The following is a 12,455-nucleotide window of genomic DNA, read 5'->3' as shown; positions in this document are numbered from 1 at the left end:
TATCCTATGAGCACATCCTGGGTCTGCTGCAACACAGCTGTACTTTACTGAATGGTGCCCTGTGCTGGGGGACACGGCCAAGATTACAGCTGGAATGATGAATGTGGCAGCTGCAGAATCTCTATCCAGGGGACGTGGAGCATTCGTTCCCCTGCTGTTCAAATGGGGTGACAGGGTGGGGCCTTTGTCTCTGCTGACCCTGCACCTTCTATTGACTTTTGTCCTTTAGTCTATTCCCTTGGGGTCAGACCACATCCTCCCCCTCCCCCCCCCCCCCCCCCCCCTTGGTATTAGTTTGTCCTATGCACAATACTCCCCGAGGTTTGCTAACGAGGCTTTGTGTGTAAGGGCGAGGCAGATTCAGTGGAGGCCTGTGTAGGTTGTGCTAGCTGACAGGGTGTTGACAGTTATCTGAAGGCAGGCTTCAGACCTATAAAACACTGCATTGGAGAAGGCTGGTAGTGGTTAGTGTCTGATTAGATAGATGAAAGAATTCACCTTTGTTGGAAATAGCACTGTTGCATTCTGTGTCTGTTAATTGTAATTTAATGTATTTTACAGCTGAAGAGATGCATGCTGCAATTAAACAAATACAGACTGCAGTGCCAATCTCTTCCTGCTGGTGACATCAGTGAGATGCTTTGTAGTTGTACCTAATGGGAAGTGATGCTACAGTCATTTCATTGTGGACTGGATCCCATTGAATTTGTCTGTTCCTGGTGTAGGTAGGCACCTGGCTCGACAGGCCGAATGACCACCTTGTGTGCTGTAGCTATTCTATGAATTTGTAGTCACGATAATATTCTGAAAATGCCGGTTCACGCTGGTTCTTACTTCTTCTGGCACTCCACCAACATGATGGTTAGTTCCGAACCAATGTCGTATTGACTGCTTTTATTTTATATTACTAAACAGCTATGTTTCTCTCTGTGTTTGTCTGTCTCCCTCTGTGTCCCTTGCGCATCTGTCATTTTATTATAAAGGATGCAGTGATTCCCTGACTTTGAAGGCACAGCTATTAAATTGTGGCCTTGATGAGATACCCTAGATACACTCAGCTCTCCCTTCACAGCAGACTGATGGTGTGTGTGAAATGGTACAGCACTTTTTATGAAACAGAGCTCCATCTTCACGGTTTCAACAAAGCCAAGGGGGAGCAAATAGAAGAAATACATTTTAATGTCTTTGGATATTTTCAGCTAATGGTTAAAGTGAAACTAGGGAGAAACAAACAAGGGTTATAGTGTGAACTAGCAGTTGGTTAGAAAGTTAAAGGTGTCTTCCGAGATTGAGATCCCAGAGGGATGTGGCACATGGCTGCAGGGCAAATACATAGGAAGGGGAATGGCTGGGAAAGTGAGGCAGTTGCTCTCGTCTTGTGCTTCAAAGTGTACAATGTGTGTGTCTCCTGCAGACAGCTGGACTGCCTACGTCAATTGGTGGTGGTTCTTTGTGAGCGCTCACAACTTCAGGATCTGGTGGAATTTCCTTACATTAACCTTCATGATGAGGTAAGCAAAGCTTGGGATTTTGTAGGGGGAGGTGGAAGGGAACCTGTCTCACCCAGACACTGTTGGAATGGAGTCATAGAATCATAGAATAGTTACAGCACAGAAGGAGGCCATTCGGCCCATTGAGTCTATGCCCGATGTCTGCAAAGGCAACTTGGCTAGTCCCACTCCCCTGCTGCTTTTCTGTAACCCTGCAATTTTTTTTAAATCTTCAGGTGCTTATCCTTTAGAAATTCCCTTTGGAAATACAGAATTGAATCTAGCTCCACCACAGTCTCGGGCAGTGCATTCAAGATCCCAACCATTTGATGTGTAAAAAAAAATTCTCAAGTCACCTTTGGTTCTTTTGCCATTCAACTAAACTCTGTGTCCTCTGGTTCTCTACCCCTCCGCCAAAGGAACCAGTTTCTTTCTATCTACTCTGTCTAGACCCCTCATGATTTTGAACACCACTATCAAATCTCCCCTCAACCTTGCCTTCTCCAAGGAGAACAGCCACAGCTTCTCCAAGCTATCCAAATAATTGAAGTCCCTCATCCCTGGAGCTATTCTCTTAAGTCTTTTCTGCACCTTCTCCAAAGCCTTCACGTCCTTCCTAAAGTGTGTTGCTCAGAATTGGACACAATACTCCAGTTGAGGCTGAACCAGTGTTTTTATAAAGGTCCACCATAACCTCCTTGCTTTTGTACTGTGTGCCTCTATTTATAAAGCCAAGGATCCCATATGCCTTTGTAACCACTTTCTAAACCTGCCCTGCCACCTTCAATGATGTATGCACATATAACCTCCTTCCTGTCCTTCTGTATCCTGCACCCACTTTAGAATTGTACCCTTTAATTCATATTGTTCTTCCTACCAAAATGTATCACTTCTTCACCCCTCTCTGCATTAAGTTTCATCTGCCATCTCTCTACCCATTCCACCAGCCTGATTGTTATCCTGAAGTGTATTACTAACCTCCCCACAGTTCGCAATACTTCCAAGTTTTGTGTCATCGGCAAATTTTGTAATTGTGCCCTGTACACCCAAGTCTAAGTTATTATTGTAGATCAAGAAAAGCAGTGGTTCTAATGCTGACTACTGGGAACACCACTCCTCCAGTCTGAAAAACAACCATTTACCACTACTCTGTTTCTGTGCTTGCTGCCACTGTCCCTTTTATTCCATGGGCCTTAACTCTGCTGACAAACCTATTATGTGGCACTTTATCAAATGCCTTTTGGAAGTCTATATATACTATATTAATCCTCTTGTTTCCTCAACAAAAAAACTCAATCATGTTAAACGCAATTTGCCTTGAACAAATCCATGCTGACTTTCCTTAATTAATCCAGACTTGTACAAGTGACTTAGAAATGATAATCCAGGACCAAATTAACAAAGTTTCCCACCACTGAGGTTAAACTGACTGGCCTGTGGTTGCTGGGCTTATCCTTACATCCTTTTTTTGAACAAGGATGTAACATTTGCAATTCTCCAGTCCTCTGGTACCACCCCTGTATCTAAGAAGGATTGGAAAATTATGCCCAGTGCCTCAGCAGTTTCCACCCTTACTTCCCTCAGTATCCTTGGATGCATCTCATCTGGTCCTGGTGACTTATCAACTTTATGTACAGACAGCCTTTCTAATACCTCCTCTTCAATGTTTAGTGCATCCACTGTCTCAATTGCCTCCTTCTTCACCTATGACTTTGGCAACGTCATCTTCCGTGGTAAAGAAAGATGCAGAGTACACATTAGTACCTCAGCCATGCCCTCTGCCTCCATTTGGTCCCTAATCAGCTCCACCCCTCCTAATACCCTTTTATTATTTATATGCCTGTAGAAGATGTTTGAATTCCCCTTTGTTGGTTGCCAGTTTCTTCTCATACTCTCTCACTTCCTCTCTGAACTGTCTATATTCAACCTGGTTCTCGCTTGTATTATCAATCTGACATCTGTTATGTGCACCCTTTTACTGCTTCATTACTGTTGCTATCCAGGGAGCTCTGCCTTTGCTTGCCCTGCCCTTTCCCCTTGACCGTACCTGAACGAACTCCTCTTTAAAGGCAGCCCATTGTTTCTGTTTTTCCTGCCAATCTTTCATTTCAGTTTACCTGGGACATGTCTGTTTTCAACTCATTGAAATTGGCCTTCCTCCAGTTAAGTATTTTTACTTTAGATAGCTCCTTGTCTTCTTCCATAACTAATCCAAACCTCATAATACTATGATCACAGTTCCCTAAATGTTCCCCTACTAACACTTGATCTACTTGATCCATCTTATTCCCTCGAACGTAATCCAGCAATGCCTCCTTTTGTTGGGTCAGAAATGTACTAATTAAGAAAATTCTCCAGAACACACTTTATAAACTCTTCCCCCTCTCTACTTTGTACACAATTACTATCCCCGTCTATAATGGGATAATTAAAGTCTCCCATTAGAACTACTCTATAGGTTTTGCACCTCTTTTTCCTGCAAGTTTGTTCCTGTATATCTTTCCCACTAGTTGGTGGCCTACAGAATACACCAGTAGTGTAGTGACACCTCTATTAGCTCTAACATAATAGTCTGTCCTTGACTGCTCCAGCAAATCCCCTCTCACCAACACTGTAATATTCGCCTTAACCAATGCTACCGCCCCTTTTCCTTTTCCAGGGATATTCAGTAGCCAGTTTTGTCTTTTTTTTGAGCCAGGTTTCCGTTATAGCCACATCATATTCCCAGATGGCTAATTACATCTGCAACTCACTGCATTTATTTACCACACTTATTGCATTCACATACATGGACTGTAACCAAATTTAGACCTTATTGCATTACCTCTTGCTCTGACACCACCTAATACCTTACTATTTCTTACTCTAGCTATCTGTCTCTCCCAATCCTTTGTGCACCTTGTTTCTCCTTCCTAATGCTGCATCCTGGTTCCCATCCCCCCGCCAGGTTGCTTTAAACTCTCCCCAACAGCATTCGCAAAACTCCCTGCGAGAACATTGGTCCTGGCCCTGTTGAGGTGCAACCTATCAGGTCTGTGCAGGCCCAACCTCCCCCAGAACTGGTCCCAACGTCCCAGGAATCTAAAGCCCTCCTTTCTGCACTATTTCTCCAGCCTCACATTCATCTGCTGTATCCCCCTGTTTCTATACTTAGGTGTGCATGGTATAATGAGAAATCTGGAGATGGCTAGTTTCTTTCCTATGTTTCTATCAAAGGATATGGGGGGGGAAAGCGGGAACAGGTTACTGAGTTGGATGTTCAGCCATGATCATAATGAATGGCAGAGCAGGCTCGAAGGGCCGAATGGCCTACTCCTATTTTCTATATTTTCCTAGCTCCCTAAAATGTGCTTGTAGAACCACCTCCCTCTTTCTACCTAAGTTGTTGGTATTGATATGGACCACGACCTCTGGCTGTTCACCCTCCCACTTCAGAGTGCTATGTTAATAAAATTGCTGCACTGTATCAGCCACTCTGAAAATCGGTGCAACAACAGTGACCTTACTGATGGGTCTGCGCTGGTATAGGTGAGTATTGTGTACACAGTACCCGATGGTGCATTCAGTGCGTGGAGGGCTCGACAAAGCAACCCATAATAGTGGCCTCACCTAAGTGCATGATTGAGAGGGTTGCTGGTGTGAGTATTGGAAATGTCCTGGTGTTACAGTGCATCTGATCTCAATGTTTTGATTGTACTGGGTTTCAAGTTCTCTGTGCTTCTGTGTTTCAGGTTGTTGGAATCATCGAGTCTCGTGCTCGGGCCGTGGACCTTGTGACTCACAACTACTATGAGTTGTTGTACGCATTCCATGTCCAACGGCACAATTTTAGGAAAGGTAAAGTATGGGCCCATGTTGACCAGTTCCTGATGTAATCTCATGCCATTTAAATACCAGCTGCACTGGGCTGGTGTACTTTTCTTGAAACCAATTTAACAGCCATCTGCTCTGCCTCGCAGGGTTGGGGTTTGATCATTAATTTGGTAACAGTGCAGCAACCAGTCCACTGTTAAACGTGTAACATCAATTTGCTATGTCCCACTGTGAAACAAATTATGTCATTCCTGTACTGTTAAGTACTCAACGCCCTGTCACTGCCTGTTCAGTAACTCTTTACACTCTGCCTCTCCCACACACAAGCCTGCATTGTGTAAACTTCCCACAAGACTGCAGTAGCACGTCGGGCTGCATGCCTAGCCTTCCTTTCCTTTGTCCACACTGACTCCACACTGTTTACAAGTACCACAGGGCCTCAGGCTTCAACATTGGACTGCTTCATTCCTTTCCCTCCCTATCCTCCAGGGCACGTCTGTCCTAATCCCAGACATGTCTGTGTGACCTGAATTTCCTCTGTCCATTCATGTGCAAATTTTGGCTAACTGTCTTGACCGTAGCCTATTATTTTTAGCTCACTTTTTCTCTCTATCCTCCTTCCCCTCCCTGCTGCTCAGCCCAGCCATTTGTTCCCTCTTGGGTACTTTGTCTCTATCACCCATTCCCCAAAGCCTTCCTGCTCTCTTACTGGCCCAAGTTTGAATCCCACCTTGAATAAACTCACAGCTACTCCTCTAAGTCTCTCTTCATTCTCCAAAAGACTCATCGGGGCACTTGTGGACAAGAGCCCCAACTGCTTTGTCCTCTTTCCAGTCTTGCTGCCCATTGTGCCTACTGGAGACTAAGTTCAGCAGTCTCTGTCCTGAACTCTCACCTGATTCAGTACTGCTCCTTTGAACTCCATAATCACAGCCCCCTTCATGTTTTCTTCCATTCACTCAAATCGTATTGTCATTGATTGCATTGACCTTCAGGCTTTGGCTGAAACTTGGCTTGTGGGTTGGTGACACCTTGTCCCTTACCACTGCCCTGCCTAAACCATCATGGTGGCGGTGTGTCCCTTATCACCCAAATCCCACTTTGTTCTCTTGGCACCTTTTCCCCTTTCGGACCTCCATCCTTGTTTTCTTGTCTTTAAAAACCTTGTCTGCTAACTTCACTCAAGTCGTATTCTAGCCAAAAATCTGTCTCTGTAGTTTCTCTCCTGTCTCTCCTCACGCACTTTGAGCTAATCTCATACTTCAGACCTACCACCTGCTCCCTTGACCCCATTCTCTCTGAACTGCTGCCCGTCGAGCTAGCTGGCATTATAAACAGTTCCCACTCCTCAGGTACTTCACTTTTTCACCCTCGCTTGCTCTCCGAGGATTCCCCCCCACTGTTGTTGATAGGCCCTCAGCCGTGTCCGGCCCATTTCCCGCACCTCTACCCTCACCCCTTCCCCTCCCTCCCAGAACCGCGACAGGGTTCCCCCTGTCCTCACTTTCCACCCCATCCGCCTCCATATCCAAAGGATCATCCTCTGCCACCTCCAGCGTGATGCCACTACCAAACGCATCTTCCCCTCCCTTCCCCTGTCAGCATTCCAAAGGAATCGTTCCCTCTGCGATACCCTGGTCCACTCCTCCATTACCCCTACCACCTCGTCCCCGTCCCATGGCACCATCCCCTGCAATCGCAGGAGGTGTAATACCTACCCATTTACCTCCTCTCTCCTCACTCTCCCAGGCCCCAAACACTCCTTTCAGGTGAAGCAGCGATTTACTTGTACTTCTTTCAATGTAGTATACTGTATTCGCTGCTCACAATGTGGTCTCCTCTACATTGGGGAGACCAAGTGCAGACTGGGTGACCACTTTGCGGAACACCTCCGCTCAGTCCGCAAGCAGGTCCCTGAGCTTCCAGTTGCTTGCCATTTCAACACTGCCCCCCGCCCCCCACCACCCCTGCTCTCATGCTCATATCTCTATCCTGGGCTTGCTGCAGTCTTCCACTGAACATCAACGCAAGCTCGAGGAACAGCATCTCATTTTCCGATTAGGCACACTACAGCCTGCCGGACTGAACATTGTGTTCAATCATTTCAGAGCTTGATGGGCCCCCCATTTTAACTTATATTTTTAGTTATTTTTTCTTTTTTACATTTTTTTACAATTTTTTTGTCTTTTGTTTATTTCATTTCATTGTAGTTTGTTCAGTTTGCTTACCCACTGTTTTTTTTCATGTTTGTACTTGCTGCTGTTCAATCTTCAGATCGTTAACACACTATCTGTACTAATGCTTTGTCTTTCATTGCACCATTAACATATTGTTTGCCTTTGCTCCATGACCTCTTGGTCAGCTATGTGGCCTTGTCCAATCTACACCACCTCCTTTGTTATCTCTTGCCCCACTCCCGGCTCACTTGCTTATAACCTTTGAGTTTTCTTGAAACAATACATAGATAGTCCAACTCGGGATGGGGCCGTACTGGACCTGGTATGGGGAATGAGCCCGGCCAGGTGGTCAAAGTTTCAGTAGGGGAGCATTTCGGGAACAGTGACCATAATTCCATAAGTTTTAAGGTACTTGTGGATAAGGATAAGAGTAGTCCTCGGGTGAAGGTGCTAAATTGGGAGAAGGCTAATTATAACAATATTAGGCAGGAACTGAAGAATTTAGATTGGGGGTGGCTGTTTGAGGGTAAATCAACATCTGACATGTGGGAGTCTTTCAAACGTCAGTTAATTAGAATCCAGGACCAGCATGTTCCTGTGAGGAGGAAAGATAAGTTTAGCAAGTTTCGGGAACCTTGGATAACACGGGATATTGTGGGCCTCGTCAAAAAGAAAAAGGAAGCATTCGTAAGGGCTGGAAGGCTAGGAACAGACGAATCCCTTGAGGAATATAAAGACAGTAGGAAGGAACTTAAGCAAGGAGTCAGGAGGGCTAAAAGGGGTTATGAGAAGTCATTGGCAAACAGGATTAAGGAAAATCCCAATGCTTTTTATACGTATGTAAAGAGCAAGAGGGTAACCAGGGAAAGGGTTGGCCCACTCAAGGACAGAGAAGGGAATCTATGTGTGGAGCCAGAGGAAATGGGTGAGGTACTAAATGAGTACTTTGCATCAGTGTTCACCAAGGAGAAGGACTTGGTGGATGATGAGCCTAGGGACGGGAGTGTAGATAGTCTCCGTCATCTCATTATCAAAAAGGAGGTGGTGTTGGGTGTCTTGCAAAGCATTAAGGTAGATAAGTCCCCAGGGCCTGATGGGATCTATCCCAGAATACTGAGGGAGGCAAGGCAAGAAATTGCTGGGGCCTTGACAGAAATCTTGGCATCCTCATTGGCTACAGGTGAGGTCCCAGAGGACTGGAGAATAGCCAATGTTGTTCCTTTGTTTAAGAAGGGTAGCAAGGATAATCCAGGAAATTATAGGCTGGTGAGCCTTACGTCAGTGGTAGGGAAATTATTAGAGAGGATTCTTCGGGACAGGATTTATTCCCATTTGGAAACAAATGGACTTATTAGCGAGAGGCAGCATGGTTTTGTGAAGGGGAGGTCGTGTCTCACTAATTTGATTGAGTTTTTTGAGGAAGTGACAAATATGATTGATGAAGGAAGGGCAGTGGATGTTATCTATATGGACTTCAGTAAAGCCTTTGACGAGGTCCCTCATGGCAGACTGATACAAAAGGTGAAGTCACATGGGATCAGAGGGGAGCTGGCAAGATGGATACAGAACTGGCTTGGTCATAGACAGAGGGTAGCAGTGAAAGGGTGCTTTTCTGAATGGAGGGATGTGACGAGTGGTGTTCCGCAGGGATCAGTGCTGGGACCTTTGCTGTTTGTAGTATATATAAATGATTTGGAGGAAAATGTAGCTGGTTTGATTGGTAAGTTTGCGGACAACACAAAGGTTGGTGGAGTTACGGACAGTGATGAGGATTGTCAGAGGATACAGCAGGATATAGATCGGTTGGAGACTTGGACAGAGAAATGGCAGATGGAGTTTAATTCGGACAAATGTGAGGTAATGCATTTTGGAAGGTCTAATAGAGGTGGGAAGTATACAGTAAATGGCAGAACCCTTAGGAGTATTGACAGGCAGAGAGATCTGGGCGTACAGGTCCACAGGTCACTGAAAGTGGCAACGCAGGTGGATAAGGTAGTCAAGAAGGCATACGGCATGCTTGCCTTCATCGGTTGGGGCATAGAATATAAAAATAGGCAAGTCATGCTGCAGCTGTACAGAACTTTAGTTAGGCCACACTTAGAATATTGCGTGCACTACCAGAAGGACGTGGAGGCTTTGGAGAGGGTACAGAAGAGGTTTACCAGGATGTTGCCTGGTCTGGAGGGCATTAGCTATGAGGAGAGGTTGGATAAACTTGGATTGTTTTCACTGGAACGACGGAGGTGGAGGGATGACATGATATAGGATTACAAAGTTATGAGCGGCATGGACAGAGTGGATAGTCAGAAGCTTTTTCCCAGGGTGGAAGAGTCAGTTACTAGGGGACATAGGTTTAAGGTGCGAGGGGCAAAGTTTAGAGGGGATGTGCGAGGCAAGTTCTTTACACAGAGGGTGGTGAGTGCCTGGAACTTGTTGCCGGGGGAGGTGGTGGAAGCAGGTACCATAGAGACATTTAAGAGGCATTTTGACAAATACATGAATAGGATGGGAATAGAGGGATACGGTCCCCGGAAGTGCAGAAGGTTTTAGTTTAGGCAGGCATCAAGATCGGCGCAGGCTTGGAGGCCCGCATGGCCTGTTCCTGTGCTGTACTGTTCTTTGTTTTTAATATTTGCTAGTTCCGAAGAAGGGTCACTGACCCGAAACGTTAACTCTGCTTCTCTTTCCACAGATGCTGCCAGACCTGCTGAGTGGTTCCAGCATTTCTTGTTTTTATTTCAGATTTCCAGCATCTGCAGTATTTTGCTTTTATTTTAGGGCATAGATTTAAAGTGATTGGTATGAAGATTAGAGGGGAGACGAAGAAGAGATTTTTCACCCAGAGAATGGTGGGGGTCTGGTACTCACTGCCTGAAAGGGTTGTTGAGGCAGAAACCCTCAACTCGTTCAAAAGGAGTCTGGATATGCACCTCAAGTGCTGTAATCTGTTGGGCTATGGACCAAATGCTGGAAGGTGCGATTAAGATGGGTGGATTGTTTTTCAGCCAGCACAGACACGATGGGCCAAGTGGTTCTTTCTGTGCCGTGAACTTTCTATGATTTTTATGACTTATAAATAAATAAAATAAAACAATTAATTTTGCTCATTTTTTAAATGTGCTTTTCATCAACGTCTTCAGATCTCTCCATACAGTGCACTATATACAGGTTGTGAAGATAGCTAGGTTGACCGTTACTGCTCCCAAATCTGTGTTAGCGCCGTATGTTCAACACTTGGAAATGTGTAGCAATAGCCTGGGTTCACTCATCCTCTTTTTTTAAAACCCCTTTTCTGTCATTCATGATCTTGCATCATTTTTTACTCCAGGTCTTATGACTCCAGGTCTCCCAATACTCAGGTTTTGAAAGTTCTCATCCTTGTACTTAAATCACGTCATGCCTTCCTATATCTGTCACAGTGTCCAGTCCTAAACCACCCCTGCACCCACCGAACTACCCATCCAGTTGATTTTGGCTTCTTGTGTGTTCCTTCCTTCACCCTATGGTTTGTTGTGGTCCAGGTCCCTTTGGAATTCCCTTCCTAAACCCCTCCGCACATCCCTTTTTAAAAACCCACCTTCTTGATTTAAAACAAAAAGCTTTTGATAAAGCTATTGACCTTTCCTCCAAACATCTGTTTTAACTCTGCATCCGCACTTCTGATTATGCTTCTGGGAAGTTTTGGGGCGTTTCTCTGCATTAAAAGACACTAAGGAAATCCAGGTTTATTGGAGTTCTGAGTATACAGACCTTTGTATGGATCCTGAGCACTGTGGCACTGTTTCCCTGTTTCTTCTGTCCATCTGTCATTCTGTCCCTCTGCTTGGCACATCTTACTGTGCAGGTTGAATGTGCTCTGTGCATGCTGGTTGTGGATCAGACCAACTCCATTCATGAGCTGTTCCTTGTGGCGATCTGACAGCTGATGGTTGGTGTGCAGCCAACCAGTTTCCTGCAGGTGAATATACAGGCTGGGATTGTAGGGTGAATATATTTGTTTAATTCTTGTGGATTTTATATGAGGAGAGCTGCTGTTTAATGTGTTCTCGGTGAGGTGGCTGGAGGAGCTGCTCTTTGGGGGCGGGTGGAGACGCTGGGGCAGAGCTGCCAAAGAATGTTTTACCAGTTTGGGTGGTTTTGGCAATTATTCTTTCTCTTCTCTTCTAGCTGGGACGGTGATGTTTGAATATGGAATGCGACTTGGACGAGAAGTCTGCTCTTTGGATGGACTCCAGAAACAAGTCAACTGTTACTTAGTGGGGATAAATTGCCTGCGACAAATCCGACCGCAGTACGCCTGGATTGTACGGCCGGCTTCTGGAGCTATGGTATGAAAGAACATTTCAACACGCCAATCATCGTGAGGCGTTAGACAGAGCCTCACTATTAGCTAGTGAGAACATGTGTCTACAAACTCCAATTATCACTTTTAAACAAAAATTCTTTCACTGGATGTGAGTGTCGCTTTGCTACCCATCCCTAATTGCCCTTGAGAAGGTGATGGTGAGCTATGTTCTTGAACTGCTGTAGTCCATGTCGTGTAGGTACACCCGCAGTGCAGTTAGGGAGGGAAGTGCTGACAGCTGGAGTACTTGTTGCCTGGTGAATTGTGGAGATGTGTCTGTTTCTCAGGGTGAGGATGCAGTGAGCGGCTCATTGACTGAGTGTGGGTCCATGCATGCTCAGTGTGCTATGTGTTGAACTGGGAGGGCTTCTCTCCAGTAACTGAGATTAAAAAAAACAAAGTGCTGGAAATATTCAGCAGGTCTAGCAGCATCTATGGAGAGAGAAGCAGAGTTAACGTTTCAGATCAATGACCCTTCATCAGAAATGTAACAGGCTTTGAGCAAGTGAAAGGCGGGGAGTGGTGGCGGGGGAAAGAAGAACAATAGGGAAGGTCTGTGATAGGATGGTGGGCAGGAGAGATTAAATGACAGATGTCATAGAATAAAAGGCAAAGGGAGTGGTAATAATT

General features: G+C 45.4%; 1 protein-coding gene across 1 annotated transcript in view; it reads left to right on the top strand.

Moving 5' to 3' along the window:
* nup160 (nucleoporin 160) overlaps positions 1–12,455 on the top strand; it is a 115,189-nt gene that overhangs the window by 72,929 nt on the left and 29,805 nt on the right. The window contains exons 26-28 of the mRNA XM_068045911.1: positions 1,415–1,511; positions 5,222–5,327; positions 11,648–11,808. Coding sequence (XP_067902012.1) covers positions 1,415–1,511; positions 5,222–5,327; positions 11,648–11,808 — 364 coding nt within the window. The remainder of the gene's footprint in view (positions 1–1,414; positions 1,512–5,221; positions 5,328–11,647; positions 11,809–12,455) is intronic.

The sequence above is a fragment of the Heterodontus francisci genome, chromosome 14 (assembly GCF_036365525.1).
Source record: "Heterodontus francisci isolate sHetFra1 chromosome 14, sHetFra1.hap1, whole genome shotgun sequence".
Taxonomy (NCBI): Eukaryota; Metazoa; Chordata; class Chondrichthyes; order Heterodontiformes; family Heterodontidae; genus Heterodontus; species Heterodontus francisci.
The sequence above is the reverse complement of the archived record's forward strand: the minus strand, read 5'-3'. Positions and strand labels throughout refer to the sequence as shown.